Source organism: Carlito syrichta, unplaced genomic scaffold, assembly GCF_000164805.1.
Source record: "Carlito syrichta isolate Samal-C Ts95f unplaced genomic scaffold, Tarsius_syrichta-2.0.1 Scaffold314334, whole genome shotgun sequence".
In the NCBI taxonomy this organism is placed as follows: Eukaryota; Metazoa; Chordata; class Mammalia; order Primates; family Tarsiidae; genus Carlito; species Carlito syrichta.
Window position 1 is genome coordinate 138,772 of NW_007258430.1, and position 20,961 is coordinate 159,732.

Here is a 20,961-nt window from a genome sequence, read left to right on the forward strand (position 1 = left end):
TAGAACTACTATATGACCCAGCAATCCCACAAGGGTATATAGTCAAAGGAAATTAAATCAGTATGTGAAAGAGACATCTGTACTCGCATGTTTATTGCATCACTATTCACAATAGCCAGGATAGAAAATCAAACCTAAGTGCTCAACACAAAAGAACAGATAAAGAAAATGATGTACATATATATAATAGAATACTATTTAGCCATGACAAATAATGAAATCCTGTCGTTTTAGATGCACTAATGAATCTGAAGGACATTAAGTGAAATAAGTCAGATGCAGAAAGACAAATACCATATGTTCTCACTCATATGTGGATTCTAAAAAAGTGGATCTCACAGAAGTAGTGAACAGAACAGTGGTTGCCAGGGACTGCGGGTGGAGACAGGGAAGGACGGGGAGAGAGACTGGTCAACAGGTACAAAGTTATATTTAGAAAGGAAGGATAAGGTCTGGTATCCTATTGCACTGTAGAGTGACTATAGTCAAGAATAAGATATTCTGGGGCCGGGTTCGGTGGCTCAGCCTATAATCCCAGTACTTTGGGAGGCTGAGGTGAGTAGATTACCTGAACCCACAAGTTAGAGACCAGCCTGGGCAACTTGGCGAGACCTCGTCTCTACAGTAAATAAAAAATTAGCTGGGAATGGTAGCGCATGCCTGTAGTTCCAGCTACTTGGAAGACTGAGGTAGATCCATTAGGCTCTTGCATCACTGGAGCCCAGCAGGTTGATGGTGGCTGTGACCGTGCATGCCACTGCACTCCAGCCTAGGCAACAGAGTGAGGCTCCAACTCAAAAAAAAAAAGAAAAATAATAAGGTATTATGCACACCAAAATAGCTAGAAGAGAGGATTTTGAATGTTCTTACCAAAAAAATGATAAATGTTTCAGGTTATGATATGCCAATTATTGATTTAATCATGACACAATGTATCATGGAAACATCACATTGTACCCCACAAATATGTACAATTATTATTATGTCAATTAAATTTTAAAATTGGAGGTAAAAATGACAGGATGCAATTATTTTCCAAAAGCATTGTTTTTATTTATACAGAGTCCTAACCATTTCGCGGCAGGAGTGGAACAGGATCCTTTTCAATCCAGGGGCCTCCATAATGTTGTTACCAAACACACAGACAAGTGGCATCACGGATTTGGTAAACTAATGAGAACGTTTAATCTCTTTCTGCTAGAGCAACAAGATGAGCATCAATCTCTGCTTCTGTGAGAATCCTAGAAAGGCAAAGTGGGAGGGGGGAAACACAGCTATTTACTTTTTAAAAACTTTTTACTATGGAAAATTTCAAACATATAAAAGTTGTAAAGCTCCTATGTACCTATCAAGTGACTTCAACAATAAACAAATATAACCAATCTTTAAAAGATCTATATACCCACTATTCCTCCCTCAGATTATTTTGAAGATATTTCTGGACATTATATCAACTTCATCTACACACAAAAATGCTTACAGCCAGGCTTTGTGGCTCACACCCGTAATCCCAGCACTTTGGGAGGTGGAGGCAAGAGGACTGCCTGAACCCAGGGATTTGACACCAACCCGGGCAACTTGGTGAGACCTTATTTCTACAATAAATAAAAAAATTAGCTGGGCATTGTGGTGCGTGCCTTGTAGTTCCTGCTACTTGGAAGGCTGAGGTGGAAGGATCACCTGAGCCCAGTAGGTTGATGCTGTGGTGACCATGAGTGTGCCACTGCACTCCAGCCTGGGCAACAGAGAAAGACTGACTCAAAAAAAAAAGTTTACTTCTTTGATGTAAGATTCAGAATTGTTTTCTGAAACCAAAAAACCTTCTTTAGCTGAAGTTAAGATAGAAAATATTTCAAGAGAATGTAAAGCTAAACTATACATGATGTATTCTATTTAGCCTCTATGTCAAAATGAATTTATCACTTAGTATAACTCATTTATATCAGCTGAGAGGTGAAAATTCATTAAGAAGTTTTAAGAAGATTAAAAAAATTGTCCAGATTCAACAGAAGTCCATGAAAATAAAACTATAATTCTATGAATAGTCTATGAGCCAGTGGGTGCTCCATGCTGAATGAACATATATTTTCTTTCTTTTTTAGTTGGAGTCTCACTCTGTAGCCCAGGCTGGAGTGCAGTAGCACGCTCATGGCACCGTAGTCTCCACCTGCTGGGCTCAGTTGATCCTTCCACCTCAGTTTTCCAAGTAGCTGGAACTACAGGCATGTGCCACCACGCCCAGCTAATTTTTGGATTTATTGTAGAGATGTTGCGCAAGTTGGTCGTGGACCCATGGGCTCAGGCAATCCTCTCACCTTGACCTCCCAAAGTGCTGGGATTATAGGCATAAGCCAACGTGCCTGGCCAAATATATATTTTCTAAATGTTTGCCTCAAAAGGAATCAACTGCTTGGCAACCTTGTTAATGTGACCTGTCACTACTGAACTTATAAAAAGTGAAATTTGTCAAAATGACATTTTTAAATGCAACTTGAGGCAATATTAAGTAGTTTATACAGTTGCTTATGTTATGTGTTCTAGTTATTTATATATACTTTCTACCATAGAATTTATAATTTATAAATAATACAAAGGCACAGGATCTTTGGTTTCTTTCTACCTACCTGTCTGTCTGTCTGTCTATTGATTGAGTCAAGGTCTGCCCGTTGGTCTGTCTATCTACCTACCTACCTACCTATCTATTTATCTATTGAGTCAGGGTCTCACTCTGTTGCCCTGGCTGGATCTCTTGGACTCAAGTCCTGAGGAGTTGAGACTACAGGTGTGCACCACCATGTTCAACTAATTTTTCTTTTTTTGGAGTTGGAGTATTACTCTGTTGCCCAGGTTGGGGTGCAGTGGCATGCTCATGGTTACTGCACCCCCGACCTGCTGGGCTCAGGCAGTTCTTCTGCTTTAGCCTTCCAAGTAGCTGGAACTAAAGGCGTACCCACCATATCCAACTAATTTTTTGATTTATTGTAGAGACGAGGTCTTGCCAAGTTGCCCAGGATGAACCCCTAGACTCAGGCAATCCTCTTGTCTCCTCCTCCCAAAGTGCTGAGATTATAGCCGGGAGCCACCATGCTAGGTAATTTTTTTTTGGTAGAGATGAGGTTTCACTATGTTGCTCAGGCTGGTCTTGAATTCCTGAGCTCAAGCAATCTGCCCATCTTAGCCTTCCAAAGTGTTAGGAATATAGGCATGAGGCACTACAGCTGGCCAGATTTCTTATAAATTTTTAAAATAACCAATACAAATAAAATTTAAAATGTGACAGAAAGATCTCAATATAAAATAGGAACTAATTGGAGGTTCTTTAGAGATTTATAAATTGCTCCTACTAATTGCAGGTGGCTCAGCCTGCAATCTCAGTACTCTGGGAGGCTGAGGCGAGAGGATTTCCTGAGCCCAGGGGTTTGAGACCAGCCTGGGCAACTTGGTGAGACCTTGCCTCTACAATAAATAAAAAAAACTAGCCGAGCGTGATGGCGTGTATCTGTAGTTCCAGCTACCCGGAAGGCTGAGGCAGAAGGATGACCTAAGCCCAGCAGGTCGAGGCTGTGGTGGCAGCAAGCATGCCACTGCACTCTAGCCTGGGCAACAAGAGTGAGACTCCAACTCAAAAAAATAAATAAAATTTTACTGAAAAAAACCCCAAAATATTCTTATAAGGAAAGAAGTTAGGGTAGGATACATTCAGTTGTTTTTTTTGTTTTTGTTTTTCAAGAGATGGGGTCTCACTATGTTGCCTAGGCAGAAATGCAGTGGCTATTCACAGGCGCGATCATCGTGCACTGCAGCCTTGAACTCCTGGGTTTAAGTGATCCTCCTGCCTCTCAGCCTCCTAGCTGAGAGGTTTGTTTTTTAAATCTTATGAATATTTCTTAAAATTCTTAGGTTAATATCACTTATTTGCAGGCAAACAAAACAACAGATTAGATTCGGAAAAAAAAACCACACACTAACAAAAAAATTTTCAAGGTCTGGTTTAAATTTGGTTTACCACTCTTCCCCGCCCCTGCCACAACCATGACCATGTATCCATAAGGTTGTAATCTAACATTAGACATACATCATAGTTAATTTGCCTCCTTGTATTGTGGATATAACTGTAGTATTTTCACTAAATATAAGAGCATCCCGGTCTATGATTTGTAAACCACCTCACAGGGTTGCTGGGGGGATTAAATGGGCCGATGTATGTGAAACACCCAATATGAATTTGAATCATGGAAGCTGTATGTAAGGCCACATGTGAGAGTTAGTCAGTGAGTAGAACACACAAGTGTCCAGCATCTGCAAGTCAATCAGCTATATTCAAAATCTGGGATTTCCAAAGATCTCTGGATAAGGGTCTAATGTACATAGGTACTTCATATTGCTCTTCAAGCCTCCCCTTAAACAATCACTAAATAACCATACTGCTAGCTGAAAAACTTAAAAACCACTACTTGGGGAATTGAATTTTTATTGGCCTTGAACTATAAAAAGAAAACACTTATATTTATTTTATTTCCTCTGAAATGAAGACGAAAGCTATTATATCTGACTTAAAAACACGCCAATAAGTTTTAAAACAGATCTCTCAGGTGCTGAAGAAACAAAAATTAAAAAAAAATAAAAGTTCCCCCCAAAAAGTTTCCCCCCTCAAGTTATAAGACAAATGGCCCCACATGCTTGCCACTTTTCTAGACCTCACTTGACTGACAAGGTAACTCACCTGAATTTAGGATTTTCAACCGTAACTACTCCAACTTCTATTTCTGAAGGTTTGAAGTCAATTGATAGAACAGTGGACAGGCATGTAATTGCAGTCTGAAAAAAGTATTAAAATACAGCATTTTTCAGAAATTCCAAGGTTTTCTCATCCCAAGCTTATTCAAATCATGAGTTAATCACAAGCTATTGGTTCATCCCAGGCTCCCTGTTTCAATGCTGGAGTTTTAAAGTCACATGTCACTAACAGATTGCCAATGATGAGACACTTGTTTCTACAAAGTGAAACCCTAAATTAAAGAGGTCCATTAAACAAAATAGGATAATTTCTACAGAATAGTTCATTTGCTTGATGACCACTATATCCCAGGCAATGCTTAGTTGAGCACGCGAAGGAAATGTGGAGAGGAGAAAGATGAATGATACAGTCTACACCTGCACGAGACTTACAGTAGCTAATAGTTTAAGAATACCTCGAGTGCTTTTTTACCTGATGTGATTATTTATGTAATTATGAATTGAAATTAAAAACCAACCTTTATAAACCATTTTAACGGGACACTTCCTGGTTGAAAACTAGCTTTATGTGCTGGGCTCAGTGGCTCAGCCTGTAATCCCAGTGCTTTGGGAGGCCGAGGTGAGCAGATTGCCTGAGCCCACGGGTTCAAGACCCACCTGGGCAACTTGGCGAGACCTCATCTCTACAATAAATCAAAAAATTAGCCAGGCGTGGTAGTGCGCGCCTGTAGTTCCAGCTACTCGGAAGGCTGAGGGGGAAGGATCGCCGGAGCCCAGCAGGCGAGGCTGTGGTGGCTGGGAGCGGCCACTGCACTCCAGTCTGAGAGACAGAGTGAGACTCCAACTCAAAAAAAAAGAAAACTAGCTTTATATCTCACATACTGCGAACCAAATATAAAAGCAGTAGATAGATGGTAATTTTTCTTTTGTCATTTGTCAGAAGCATATTGTTAGTCTTTAGAATGGCTTTAATCCCAGATTCTCAATTCTAAAATCTTTTGTTTTTCACTTCTTGGCACCAAATAAGCTTCCTTATAGTCTAAGATTACTATCTGTATAAGCATTTTAATTCTGTCAATTTAAAACTTCCAAATCCTAATGAATAATCCCCTCAAGAACCATGCAGATAGCTAGCTCTACTTCTGTACCCCAGATGTAATCTCTGCCAAGTCATTCTGTGAGCATATTCTTTTACTAGGAAGAGGTTTGCTTCTCTGAGAATTTGGTGTGTGACTGTTTTTCCTTTAGGACCCTAAGAGCAGTATTACTGACTCTGTCTTTTTACTTTTGCTACTAGGAAATGTAAGCCTACCACAGTAACCATGCAGGTCTTTTGGGCCTGATCTTGATAGCTTTTTTTTTCCCTTACAGAGTCTCACTATGTGCCCAGGCTGGTCTCGAACATCTGGGCTCAAGTGATCCTCTGACTTCAGTCTCCCCAGTAGCTGGGACTACAGGTGTGTGTCACCATGCCTGGTTGATCCGTATTCTTACTTATATTTTTCAATTTTATCATGTGTTTTGTTGAAAGCCATCTCAAATATACTATGAAATAAGATAAAGAATTGGGTGAATAAAATCAGCATTTTCCCATGTCAGCTGAATGGTATCAATTTTATTATTAAGCTGATAAACTTGGATCTTGTGATACAACGCAGGAATAACCTTTATAGACTGTCAGGCAAAGATTCTCACTGTTCTATGTAGCATAAAAAGGTCAGCTCCTTTTGGTTAACTTACTTCCACTGTTTGTTCAAACGTCCAATCAAATTTCTTCTTTACTTTTTTTTCAAGGAAGCTGGTTGACTCCGTCTGTTTAACTCCTGCTGCAGTGGCTTTAAACCCACAGTAGTAACCTGCAGGATCACACTTGTACACCTGAGGACCTTGCTCTTCATCTATACCAATTAAGATCATACCTAAAAAAGAAAGAAAGACCTGAATTAAATATCCTTTAGCTTTTTTTTTTTGAGCTGGAGTCTTACTCTGTCACCCAGACTGGAGTGCAGTGGCCAGGAGCGGCCACTGCAGCCTCGACCTGCTGGGCTCCGGTGATCCTTTTGCCTCAGCCTTCCAAGTAGCTGGAACTACAGGTGCACGCTATCATGCCCAGCTAGTTTTGATTTATTGTAGAGATGAGGTCTCGCCAAGTTGCCCAGGCAGGTCTTGAACCTGTGGGCTCAGGCAATCCACTCACGTCAGCCTCCCAAAGTGCTGGAATTATAGGCTGAGCCACCGAGCCTGGCTTCCTTTAGCTTTATACAACAAAATTCCCTCTTGCTTGCTGGTGTCACACAGCTGTTGCTAATCATTATTTTGGCCATCAATTTTGGAATATGGTTGTAAGAAAACTGATAAACAAAATACAACCTACCACCACAGATAAACAAGGTATAAGATACATTTCCATTTCACAAAAGGATTTATCACAGATTTCTAAAAATTAGTTTGAATTATTACAAATGTAACTTTATTATTTTTATTTTTTTGACTCAGAGTCTCATTCTGTTGCCCAGGTTGGAGTGCAGTGGCACGCTCACAGTCACCACAGCCACGACCTGTTGGGCTCAGGTGATCCTTCCACTTCAGTTTTCCAAGTAGCTGGGACTATAGATATGCACCACCATGCCCAGCTAATTTTTTGATTTATTGTAGAGATGAGGTCTTGTCAAGTTGCTCAGGTTGGTCTCGAACCAGGCAATCCTCTCACCTCAGCCTCCCAAAGTGCTGAGATTATAGGCATAAGCCACCACACCGGCCACAAACGCAACTTTAAGACAAATTTTCCAATTCTTGCTATTACCCAAAGCATGTTTATTTGAACCTAAAAACTTTGAGATGGTCAAATAAATTTAGAAAACATTTTCACACACCTCTTTTGAAGACAAATAATAAATAATAGCATATCAAATGCTCTGAAACATTCTGTTGTAGGTTGACCTATTTAACTTTAATGTAGTTCTGAGATTTGCTTAGCAAGGAATAATTTTTTTTAATTAAAAAAATACTTATTAAGATTCCAGGGAACTAACAGTGCATGGAACATATTCTGGGAATGCTGGCACAAAGTGAAGTATACTTAGGGGCCACCTGCTCCCCGTTATGCTGCCTTCCCTTCATTACTGTTGGTATTCACCCCCTAGTAACTCAGTACAAAGCAAATCACAAATTCTGTGCATGCAACTTTGATACTACAAATCTAATGTTACCATATTATAGACACACATTCAGAATAAATACCACCATCAAATTTCTTTCTATTCAGCAGAGCAGGTAACAAAGCAGCTAAAGAAATGGCTTCACTCCTGCTTTCTTACATTCTAGATTTGAACCCCTTTTTATGTAGTAGCCAAATACAAGATTCCACATTGGTCAATTACAAGATTCCAGATTAGCCAACGAATTATTTTATTCATATTTACAGATGTCTACTAATAAGGGATTTTCAACTTTATTTTATTGACATTCTATGACAGTAATCAGTTAGCTGATTTATTCAAATATTATGTCAACCAGTAATTTTTTCTTTTTTTTAAGCTTTGCTGCCCAGGCTAGAGTATATGGCATGAACACAGCTCACTGACACCTCCAACTCCTAGGCACAAGTGATCCTCCTGTCTCAGTCTTCTGAGTAGCTGGGACTATAGATGTGTGCCACCATGTCTGGCTAACTTTTTAAAATTTGTGTGTGTGTAGATAGGCTAGTCTTGAACTTCTGGCCTCAAGTGATCCTTCTGTCTTAACCTCCTAAAACATTGGGATTATAAGCATGGCCACTGTGCTAGCCCCAAGAATTTTCTTTACCTTTTATATTTGATATATACAAAGTACAAGGGCAATGAAGAGAGATACCCCCTTACGGCCTGGAGTTAACAACAAACACTTTACTCCAGAGTTTTTCAAGATGAGTAGGATCTGAGTAATTTTTTTTTTTTTTTTGAGTTGGAGTCTCACTCTGTTGCCCAGGCTAGAGTGCACTGGCAAGCTCACAACTGCCGTAGTCTCAACCTACTGAGCTCAGGTGATCCTTCTACCTCAGCCTTCCAAGTAGCTGGGACTTCAGGTGCAAATCACCATGCCCAGCTAATTTTTTTTTATTGTAGAGACGAGGTTTCACCATGTTGCCCAGGTTGGTCTTGAACCCCTGATCTCAGGCAATCCTCTTGCCTCGGCCTCCCAAAGTGCTGGAATTATAGGCTTGAGCCACCGTACCCAGCTGGATTTGAGTAATTTTTAAGTGAGAGGTCAATAGGGTCAGGTGCTAATGAACTGCTACACTGACTACTATAAAGTTCATAAATGAATGGTACAATGTCAGAAACAAACGTGCTGATTTTTCAGGCCAATTTATTCCATTACATTTAAAATCAGTAAATCTCATCTCTCTTCCAATACAATTTTACTTATTTTTAAAAACAGAGTGGCTGGGTGCAGTGGCTCACGCCTGTAATGCCAGCACTTTGGGATGCCAAGGTGGGAGAATAACTTGAGCCCAGGAGTTTGAGAACAGCCTAAGCAACACAGTGAGACATTTTTCTCTACAAAAAATCTGAGAAATAAACAGGGAATGGTGGTGTGTGCCTGTAGTCCCTCCCAGCTACTTAGGAGGTGGAGGCAGAAGGATTACCTGAGCCCAGGAGGTCAAGGCTACACTGAGCTGTTATCATGCCACTGCACTCCAGCCTGGGTGACAGAGTGAGACCCTGACTCTAAAAGAAAAAATGATAATAAAAACAGAAAGTTATTCTAAAAATATGAATCATAGTCCTGTGTAACCCTAATGCTTTAAGGTGGTCAAAAGAAACAGCTACATTGTTAAGATGCCTAACTGAGGTATTTCCATGAAATTAGTAATCTGGAATTGCATAAGAACCTCTTTACCATGCCTAATAAAACAGACTTGAAGCCAGGCTCAGTGGCTCAGCCTGTAATCCTGCACCTTTGGGAGGCTGAGGTGAGTGGATTGCCTGAGCCCGTGGGTTTGAGACCCGCCTGGGCAACTTGGCGAGACCTCATCTCTACAATAAATCAAAAATTAGCCGGGCATGGTAGCGCACACCTGTAGTTCCAGCTACTTGGAAGGTTGAGGCAGAAGGATCGCCGGAGCCCAGCAGGTCAAGGCTGCGGTGGCCAGGAGCGGTCACTGCACTCCAGTCTGGGTGACAGAGTGAGACTCCAACTCAAAAAAACAACAACAAAAAAAACCCAGCGACTTGGATCTTCCAACTCAAATGCTCCAAATAGAAACATTTTGATAACAAGTCTAATAGTATCTAAAGCTTAATGATAATGCCTCACACATTATTGTGAAAACTATCCTTTGGATTTGACTTATTATACAGATTTTCCTACCTTACATAATTTCCAAACCACAAGTTCAGAAATCAAGTGTTACTTAAATAACTTTCTCTATACATGTTCTCTTAAAACAAGTTATAACTCATCAATTATTTGGGGACTTAGCATACTTACAACAACCAAGAGGCCTCATTTCAGCATTCTGTGTGTAGACCTGAGAAATATCAGCAATTCTTTTACACAGCATGTCCACAGGAATCTCATAGCCATACTTGTATTTCCAATTAGCTGCCTCATAGCGTGCCCTCTGTACCTGGGATCTGCTGTCAGCTTATAGCACAAAAGACAGGTTTACCTCATTAGAAGGAAAGAGTGAACCTGAAAGTCAATTTTCTATACATGCTTGACTTCCCCTTTGGATTCAGAAAATAGAAACCCAAAGTAAACTTTATAATACTCCTCACCCACTTCTATATATTTATGAGTTAGGAAAAGGAGAAGGGGTCCACTATGGCTTTCTCTCCCCCAATTAATATTAAATGACACGGCAACAAGCATACACAATTTTTATAAAAGACAGAGTCTACGTTCAGTATTGCCCTTTAATACTCGAGTTCTTCATCAGCAGTCAAAATAGTTTCTATAAGTGTCTAATAACTCCCAAAAGACTAAGCATTCAGACAAGAGAATAATGTGTCTTAATCTTTGTTTTTAGGCTTGAATTTCCCCTTGGATCCATAAAACAGAAAGCCAAAGTAAATTTTATAATACTCCTCACTCACTCCTAACCAGTGTCACTATTACCAGGTTTGATATACTGGCTTAGGTCCTCTTAAACTACTAACTATAGTTAAAATAAAATAAATAGTCTACGAGGGGAGCCTTAGCCCAGTTTCCCTGAAGTAGCATAAAGACCGAATTCCATTATACATATAATGTCCAAAAAATTAATAATACAATATTAAAATATTGATACTAGTCTTGGAAGACTGCAAATCTACTCATATCACCTGAAAATCAGGCACTTAAGGAAGTTTAAAATTAATACAAAACTCAAAAATAGTCTGAAGAAAACAACAAAAGTCTTGTATATATACATCTAGCCGATTACCTGTCATTCCTGTCATCACACAGCCAATGTTTTCAGTTATCTTGAATAAGTGAGTCACTGTGCTGGAATCCAATAATTTGTCCTAATGAGCAAAATAAGCCAAAATAATTTTTAAAAAACCCCCAGGTCTCTGCAGTTATAAAAAAAAAAAATACTATATATTTCCCCCTCCTTCCTAAAGAAAACAATACTATGGAACTGTGATAATAAACTACATAACAAATGTCTTCTGTTCATTTTACAGTTAAAAATCAATTTTTAAAAAAAGGGTTGGGAATTTAATATGCTAATTCTGTCTATTCAGCTAGACTATAGATAGCTGTTTAATACAGGCACTTCTTGGATGACTGATAGAAAAGTAGAGTCAAAGTAAAAATAATATTAGCATATGTACATAATAATATGCCTTTCTGCAAACTCATGAAAGATTCTTGCATTATATTCTGTAATAATTGACTATTTGGGTAGTATTACTTACAGGTACTTTCTTCTGTGTGACAATTACTGCGCAGTCTTTCCCTCTGACAGCTACTGATGTAAGGCCACCCTGGTTAATAGCCTTGAAAGCATATTCTGGAAAATTGAATAGTTGTAAATTTTTAAAGATGAAATAAATAATAGATTCTTGCAAAATAATAATAGTCATTAAAAAGAATAAGGCAAAGCTATATGTACTAATGTAGAATACTGTACAAGACATGCAAAGTCAAAATAATAACGGTAACAATAAATCATAGTTAAACCAACTCCATTTCTTTCCATTTTCATTTTACTGAAATTACTTTCATTAGGTTCAAGCACCAAATTTCCAATAAAGGTTTAATTTAACTAATTTTGATAATATTGAATCTTTACCAGTTGTTTTGTCCTTTTCTTTTTTTTTGAGTTGAAGTCTCACTCTGTTGCCCAGATTGGAGTGCAGTGGCACGCTTCCGGCCATTGCAGCCTTGACCCGCTGGGCTCCAGCGATCCTTCCACTCAGCCTTTCAAGTAGCCGGAACTACAGGCGCACGCTACCACACCCAGTTAATTTTTGATTTACTGTAGAGATGAGGTCCTGCCAAGTTGCCCAGGCGGGTCTCGAACCTGCGGGCTCAGGCAATCCACTCACCTCGGCCTCGCAAAGCGCGAGATTACAGCCTGAGCCACCGAGCCCGGCACATATTGTCATTTTAAAAGTTTGAGGCCGGGCTTACAGGCTGAGCCTGTAAACCCGGCACTTTGGGAGGCCAAGGTGAGTGGACTGCCTAAGTCCGCGGGTTCGAAACCAGCCTGGGCAACTTGGTGAGACCGCATCTCTACAATGAATCAAAAAAATTAGCTGGGCGTGGCAGCACACGCCTGTAATTCAGGTTACTTGGCGGACTAAGGCAGAAGGATCGCTGGAGCCCAGCAGGTTGACGCTGGAGTGGCTATGAGCGTGCCACTGCACTCCAGCCTGGGCAACGGAGTGAAACTCCAACTCAAAAAAAAAAGAAGTTTGCTTTGTGGTCATTTTTCTACCAAGTCTGGTTTTCCAGTGTCATATTTAACTGCTCTAAATTTTCTCAAGATTTAATACTCCTGTTAACTTTTGGTCAATAAGTAATTTGACCACATGGAGTTTTAATTGCTGTTAGATTATTTTGCATTGATTTTTGTCCACCAAGTTGAATTTTTCTGGATCATGCTTTTTACAATTTTTGACATATGATTCTTTACTGCATAACAAACCAGCCTGTGCACTTCTAGCTGCTGTCAATCCATTCCACAGGTTAAAACACTGGAATTAAAATGGTAGCATACACTACTCTTGTACATGTATACAGCTGAAAGTGATTGTCTTTGGACAGTAAGATTACAGATGAGACTACCAATTTCTATGTTATATATTCTGTAATATTTAAATCTAATAGTGGACACATAATTAGAAAAAAAAGCAAAAATTAATATATGCTTGTTGAAAATATAAAAATTAGATGATAATTTAAAATAACAAAATTATTCACAGTCCTAATTATTATTTGCATTTTGACATATAACAGATGATTTCAAAATTCTGTCTTCAAGTGTTACTGTAGGCATTGGGTCTGAGCTCTGGCCTCATGTTCAAAAAGCCACAGGTGATGACGGCAAGCTGAGGATGATACTACCTATGACACCAATAAACTTCCTTTAATAGAGGCAATAATAAAACGTCTATATCAAATATTTCTAATTAGCTATATATTGAAAAGAGAACAAAAGAACAGAGTAAAAAGATTCTAAAGAAATCACCTTAAAAGAAATCCTAAAATCTAGCTCTGAGTTACTTAGCTAATTATTATTATTATTATTTAGACACAGGATCTTGCTTTGTTGCCTAGGTAAAGTGGACTGGTGCAGTCATAGCTCACTGCAACCTTGAACTCCTGGGATCAAGTCATCCTCCTGCTTCAGCTTACCAAGCAGCTGGGACTAAGGTGAGCACCACCGTGCCTGGATAATTAAAAAAAAAAAAATTTAGCCCAGGCTGGATTCAAACTCCTAGCTTGAAGCAATCCTCCCACCTCAGTCTCTCAAGTAGCTGAGATTACAGGTGCAAGTCACCCACAGTGCTTGGCTTAACTGGTTGATCATAATAGCTAATTGTTACCATCCCATTACATCACAAATAACTTCTAAATACAGTGGTCCCTTGGTATCCATGGATTGGTTCTAGGATCTCTCGAGAATACCAAAATCCACAGATGCTAAAGTCTGATATGAAATGGTGTAGTATTTGCACATAACCTGTACATTATCTCCCTGTATACTTTAAAAGAATCCCTGGATTACTTCTAATACCTAATACAAAGTATATGTAAACTGCTGTTATACTGTATTGTTTAGGGAATGACAAGAAAACTTCTGTACATTCTCATTACAGGTGTAATATATATATATATTTTTTTGAGTTGGAATCTCACTCTGTCGACCAGACTGGAGTGCAGTGGCTACTCCCGGCCACCGCAGCCTTGACCTGCTGGGCTCCGGCGATCCTTCCACCTCAGCCTTCCAAGTAGCTGGAATTACAGGCGCATGCTACCATGCCCGGCTAATTTTTTGATTTATTGTAGAGATGAGGTCTCGCCTGCCCAGGCGGGTCTCGAACCCACGGGCTCAGGCAATCCACTCACCTCAGCCTCCCAAAGGCACGGGATTACAGGCTGAGCCACCGAGCCCGGCTACAGGTGTAATATTTTTTACCCAAATATTTTCTATCTGTGGTTGGTTGAATCCATGTACGTAGAATTCATGGATATGGAGGGCTGACTGTACAATTTTAAAATTGCTTCTTTGTTTCTGATGTGACTAACAAGCCTTCTCCCAGATTAACTGCCCCCCTTCGCAACAAATAAACACTACCTCTAGACAAAACAAAACTACCTAAAGACACCACAAAGTCAGTTTCTAGAGGTTGAGTCAATAGTTAGGAAAAAGGGCCAGGCATGGCAACTAATGACTATAATCCCAGGACTCTGGGAGGCTGAGATAGGAGGAAGGAGGATAACTTGAGACCAGGAGTTTGAGACCAGCCTAGGCAACATAGCTAGACCTAATGTCTACAAAAAATAAAAAATAAATAAATTAGCCAGGCATGGGGGCATAGCTGTAGTCCCAGCTACTTGGGATGCTGAGGTGGAAGGATCACCTGAGCCCAGGATGTCGAGGCTGTGGTGAGCCGAGATCATGCCACTGTACTCCAGCCTGGGTGACAGAGTGAGACTTCAACTCAAAACAAAGAAAAAAGTCGGGAGAGGGAAATAGCATGGCCATAGCCTGAGAGCAGTCAGTGTTAAACTTCCACAGAAAACTCAGTCTTCTGGCCTGAAGAACTAGAGAACAGTTTGGGGTAACCATAGCAGCTGGAAAATGAGACAGAAAGAAAAGTACCAGAGAGTGCCCCAACTTCTATATATAAACATTGTCCAATCTCTGGCTGATTCTCAACAACACACATAGGCAGGCAGACTCCAAGCAGACTAGTTAAGGATAAAAGAAATAAAGTGAGATTTGAGATGCCATCCAAGAGACAGACTTCGTAGTTTGAGAATAACCAAATTAACTGCCTGCTAGAACAAAACAAGTAAATAGTCTCTGGAGAAATATAACAGAATCCAGAGTCTTCACAATATAACATTCACAAATGTCCAAGACACAACCCAGAACTGTTCTACATACCACACAAGAAAACAAAGTCAAACTAAAAAACAAAAACCAAACAAAACAATAGGAATACGCAATCCATTCTCAAAAAGATTAACCCTGAGATGACCTAGATACTGTATTAGCAGACAAGGATTTTAAAACAGCCATTGATGACATGATGGAAAATGCTGGGATTACAGGCTTCAGCCACCATGTCTGACCCCAAATGAAATATCTTCAAGTAAAATATTATAGGAAATCTCAGCAGAGAAAAAACAAAACAAATGAAAATTGTTGAACTGAAAAATACAATATATGAAATTTTAAAGTTCACTAAGTGTACTTAACTGCAGAATGGAGGTGATAAAGAGTAAATATGAAAATGAATCAAATTATCCAAATTTAAAAACACAGAAAAAATAGATTTTTTTTTTTAGTTGGACTCACTCTATCACTCAGGCTGGAGTGTAGTGACATGCTCACAGCCTCCAGCCTCGACCCACTGGGCTCAGGCGATCCTTCCGCCTCAGTCTTCCAAGTAGCTGGAAGTACAGGTACACTCCACCATGCCCGGCTAATTTTTTGATTTATTGTAGAGACGAGGTCTTACCAAGTTGCCCAGGCTGGTCTGGAACCCCTGGGCTCAGGCAATCCTCTTACCTTGGCCTCCCAAAGTGCTAGGATCACTACAGGCTTCAGCCACTGTGCCCAATCCCCAAAAAATATTTTAAAAAAAGCAATCAATCTGTAAGTCAATATCAAAATGTGTAAGAGTTGTATAACTGGAGTCCTAGATAGAGAGTAAAGAATGGGGAAAACAACAACAGCAGCAAAACAAATAAATAGTGGCTAAAACTATTGCAAATATAGTAAAAAAGACAAAAAAATTCAGATTAAAGAAGTTCAGCAAATTCCAAACAGGAAATATAAAGAAAACAATATATTGGCTCATCATCAAATTCCTAAAAACCAAAAATAGAAAGAATTTTGAAAACATAGACAAACAACAAATTACATACAAGAGGACAATATATGAATGTCCACTGAATTTTCCTAAAGGCAGTGGTACAACATCCTTAAAGTGTGAAAGGAAAAAACAAAAACAAAAATGGTCAATTCAGAATTCTACATGCAACAAAAATATCATTCAAGGATGAAGGCAAAATAAAGACATTTTCAGACTGGCAATAAGAATTGCTAAAGTTCTTCAGGCTGGAGGAAAACGACACCAGACAAAAAGTCTTATCAAAAACAAGGAGCATAAAAAAAAATACCTGGACAAACACAAAAGATTATTTTATTCTCCTTATCCTTTAAAAATACATGACTGTTTAAGGCAAAAATTATAACGTGGAGTTTATAAAATATGTAGATGTATTACTTTATGGAAAGGAAAGGATACAAACGAACTTATAAGGTTTCAAGCTTTGTACATTTTATGTGGAATGATAAATATTAACTCTAAAAAGACTAGGAGAAGTAAGTATATTATAATCTTAGAGCAACCACTAACAAACTATTCAAATAGGCCAGGTGTGGTGGCCAACATCTATGGTTCAAGCTACTCAGAAGGCTGAGGCAGAATAATTGTCTGAGCCCAGCAGGTTGAGGCTGTGGTGGCCATGAGCGTACCACTGTATTCCAGGCTGAGCGACAGAGTGAGACTCTGACTCAAAACAAACAAGACTATTCAAATAATCCAATAAAAAGGTAGGAAAGGTGGCACAAAAGGACAAACATGCAAATAAAATAGAGAAACACTGGGAGGCCAAGGTGAGAGGATTGCTTGAGCCCACGGGCTCGAGACCAGCCTGGGCAACATAGTGAGACCTCTCCACAATAAATTAAAAAATTAGCTGGGTGTGGTAGTGCGCGCCTATAGTTCCAGCTACTTGGAAGGCTGAGGCAGTAAGATCACCGGAGCCCAGCAGGTAGATGCTAGGGTGGCCGGGAGTGTGCCACTGCACTCCAGCCTGGTGACAGAGTGAGACTCCAACTCAAATAAATAAAATATAGAAACAGAAATCAATAATAAAACCATAAGCATAAATCTAACCATATCCACAACTGCATTAAATGTTAATGAACTAAATATTCCAAAAGGCATAAATTGTTAGAATGGAAAAAACAGCAAGTCACAACCGTATCTGTCCATCAGAGACACATTGATAAATGGATGAAAAAAAGTATACCATGTAGCTGGGCTCAGTGGCTCAGCCTGTAATCCCGCGCTTTGGGAGGCCGAGGTGAGTGGACTGCCTGAGCCCGCGGGTTTGAGACCCACCTGGGCAACTTGGTGAGACCTCATCTCTACAATAAATAAAAAATTAGCTGGGCGTAGTAGCGCGTGCCTATAGTTCCGCCTACTTGGAAGGCCGAGGCAGAAGATCACCGGAGCCCAGCAGGTCAAGGCTGCAGTGACCGGGAGCATGCCACTGCACTCCAGTCTGGCCAATGGAGTGAGACTCCAACTCAAAAAATAAAAAAGAATACCACTGGCAACAAATGAAGAACATACATTTTTTTCAAGTGCATTGTGATGGCACATTTACCAAGACACATAATATGCTAATTGCAGTAAATTTTTAGGAACTGAAATCCTTAAATGTTTGACTACTTAAAAACACATTTCTAAGTAATCCATGGCTTGCAAAATAAATCTCAAAGGAAATTTTAAAATATTTTTTACTGAATGGTAATAAAAATGTATCAAAACCTGTAGAATGCCGTTAAAACTACATTGAGAGACAATTTCATTGCTGTGGCAAACAGACTCTAAGGTAGCCTCCATAATCCCTGCCTTTAATCCCTCCCCTTGAGTGGGGGCAGGAAATAAAACTTGCTTATAAGAAGCAGAATATAGCCCAGGTGATGAGCTGTTACTTTCCAGATTACATTATGTAAGGCTTGGTCTTGCTGGCAGACTCGCCACTCTAGAATCCCCCCTGATAGGGCTCTCAGTCCTACATCTCAAGGAAATACACCACCTCAGGGAAGATGAAAGCAGATTCTTCTACAGTCCACCCTCCAGATGAGAACATTGCCTGGAGGACATCATGAGTGCAATCTTGTGAGATATGAAGCAGAGAGCCCAGCAAAGCTGTGCCCAGAGACTAGTGCCTCTAAACACTACTCCTGGTCCACAGAAGCTGTGAGATAATAAATATCTGTTGTTTAACACACTAACTTTGTAATAATTTTTTTTTTTGAGTTGGGGTCTCACTCTGTTACCCAAGCTGGGCACTTGCAGTGGCACACTCACTGCCACCCCAGCATTGATCTGCTGGGCTCTGGTGATCCTTCCACTTCAGCTTTCCAAGTAGCCGGAATTACAGTAGCCTGGCTGATTTTTTGATTTATTGTAGAGATGAGGTCTTGCCAAGTTGCCCAGGCTGGTCTCGAACCCACAGGCTCAGGCAATACACTCACCTTGGCCTCCCAAAGTGCTGGGATTAGCGGCTGAGCCACTGAGTCTGGCTGTAGTAATTTTTATGCAGCATAATTTACTTTTTTGTTTGTTTATTTGTTTGAGTCGGAGTCTCTGTCGCCCAGGCTGGAGTTCAGTAGCACGCTCACAGCCACTGAAGCCTTGACCTACTGGGTTCAGGCAATTCTTCCACTTCAGCCTTCCAAGTAGCTGGAACTACAGGCGAGGCATGCAGCACCATGTTCAGCTAATTTTTTGAATTACTGTAGAGACAAGGTCTTGCCATATTGCCCAGACTGGTCTCGAACCCATGGGCCCAGGAAATCCTCTGCCTCTCAAAGTGTTGGGATTATAGGTGTGAGCCACCGCACCCAGCCTATTTTTAAATTTTTTATTGTAAAAACATTTAAACTAACATAGATAATATGAATAGTACAGTGACCCTCATGTACCCATCACCCTGCTTCATCAAGCAAGAGGACTGCCTGAACCCAGGGGTTCGAGACCAGGCTGGGCAACTTGGCAAGACTTTGTCTCTTCCACAAATCAAAAAATTAGTGGAGCATTACGGTGTGTGCCTGTAGTTCCAGCTACTTGGAAGGTTGAGGTTGAAGGACTGCCTGAGCCCACCAGGTCTAGTCTGCAGTAGCCGTGAGAGTGCCATTCCACTCCAGCCTGGGCAACAGAATGGAGACTCCAACGAAAAAAATTAACTAATCAATTGAAAATAAACTCAGGAAAATAAACTCCTCTATGCTTTCTCTCATTACCTTAGTTCACTCATTAGGGTTTATATGAAAATTACTGAACAAGCTTCTCCTAACTGGTCTTCCAGCCATCATTCCCTTTCTACTCTAATCCCATTTCTGCACTCAACTATCCTGCAAGTTTACTTAATGACCTTGCCATTCTTTTTTTTTTTAATTAATCAATATTTTTTATTATGATGTTGTGGGGTACAGTTAAGGGTTAGGTATACAAGACCTTGCCATTCTTAAAGACCTCTACCAGCTCTGTCCAAAACCCATGGGACAAAGTCCAAACTCTAGCGTGATACCCAAATTCCTTCAAAATCTTGCAAGAATCTACTTTGAGTTGTGTCTATGCCCCAGTCATATTGACTGACTCCAAAATTTCCTTATCTAATCTTCATCTGGGTAAAATCATCTTCTCTGAGAAGGCTTTCCTGATTCTTCCTGGCAGCAGTTACTTCCTATAGTACCTTTTTCTGGTACCCATACTTTAGCACTCACAATGTTGTAATTTTTTTATTTTTATTTTTTGAGTTGGAGTCTCACTCTGTCGCCCAGACTGGAGTGCAGTGGCTGCCCCCGGCCACCGCAGCCTCGACCTCCTGGGCTCCGGCGATCCTTCCGCCTCAGCCTTCCCAGTAGCTGGAATTACAGGCATGCGCTACCACACCCAGCTGATTTTTTGATTTATTGTAGAGATGAGGTCTCGCTGCCCAGGCGGGTCTCGAACCCGCGGGCTCAGGCAATCCACTCACCTCAGCCTCCCAAAGGCGCGGGATTACAGGCTGAGCCACCGAGCCCGGCTAATGTTGTAATTTTTAATAAAAGTTTGTATAAATGAATCCTCATTTTAACCTTACCGCCAAGAAATATGTACTTTATAATACCTAGAAAAATGAAAACTGCCAGAGCAAAGAATCTAGAGACAACCCAATACCTAAAGAGTATCTTCTAAAGAAACACTGGCAGTGTGAAAAGTACTATTAGAGTTTACAGAAGAGATGAATAACCCATGGTATATGAAGGTCAATTAAGATAAAATAGAAGAGTTTATGAGCAGCATTTTATTTTTTTAGAAAGCAGGATTTATTGAGAGGACAGAAAAGCTCCCATAGTGGGAGGGGAACCAAAAGGGGTTGCGCTATGGGCAGCATTTTAAAGGTATATTTATTTTTTCAAATGTTGGCAACAGTACTTAAACACTTTATTTCCATCACTAAAGATGTTGGTTTGGGCTAAAATTTCAGAAGCTTATAAAACTAGCCAAGTACCATTGTTTTAACCTGAGGAACCTGTTCTTGAATGTCCAAGATTATGCAAGAAAATAGTAACTGATAGCCAGCCCATTTCCCATTTTTTAAATTTTTTTTTTTTTTTTTGAGTTGGAGTCTCACTGTGTCACCCAAATTGGAGTGCAGTGGCCGCTCCCGGCCACCGCAGCCTCGACCCGCTGGGCTCTGGTGATCCTTCCGCCTCAGCCTTCCGAG

General features: G+C 40.2%; 1 protein-coding gene across 6 annotated transcripts in view; it reads right to left on the reverse strand.

Annotated features, from left to right (window-relative positions):
• Nucleotides 1–1,028: 1,028 nt before the first annotated feature.
• The window catches only part of PSMA6 (proteasome subunit alpha 6), a 45,277-nt gene continuing 25,344 nt past the window's right edge, over nucleotides 1,029–20,961 (reverse strand). For 3 of the 6 annotated variants that reach the window (XM_021719246.1, XM_008071452.1, XM_021719247.1), the window contains exons 2-7: nucleotides 11,625–11,719; nucleotides 11,147–11,228; nucleotides 10,210–10,365; nucleotides 6,478–6,656; nucleotides 4,724–4,818; nucleotides 1,029–1,241 (exon numbers count right to left, since the gene is read on the reverse strand). In XM_021719246.1, the coding sequence (XP_021574921.1) occupies nucleotides 1,184–1,241; nucleotides 4,724–4,818; nucleotides 6,478–6,656; nucleotides 10,210–10,365; nucleotides 11,147–11,228; nucleotides 11,625–11,719 (665 nt within the window). In that variant the 3' untranslated portion in view covers nucleotides 1,029–1,183. Of the gene's footprint in view, nucleotides 1,242–4,723; nucleotides 4,819–6,473; nucleotides 6,657–10,209; nucleotides 10,366–11,146; nucleotides 11,229–11,624; nucleotides 11,720–20,961 lie in introns of all 6 variants that reach the window. The other 3 variants (XR_002482731.1, XM_021719245.1, XM_021719248.1) reach the window with 3 other exon arrangements.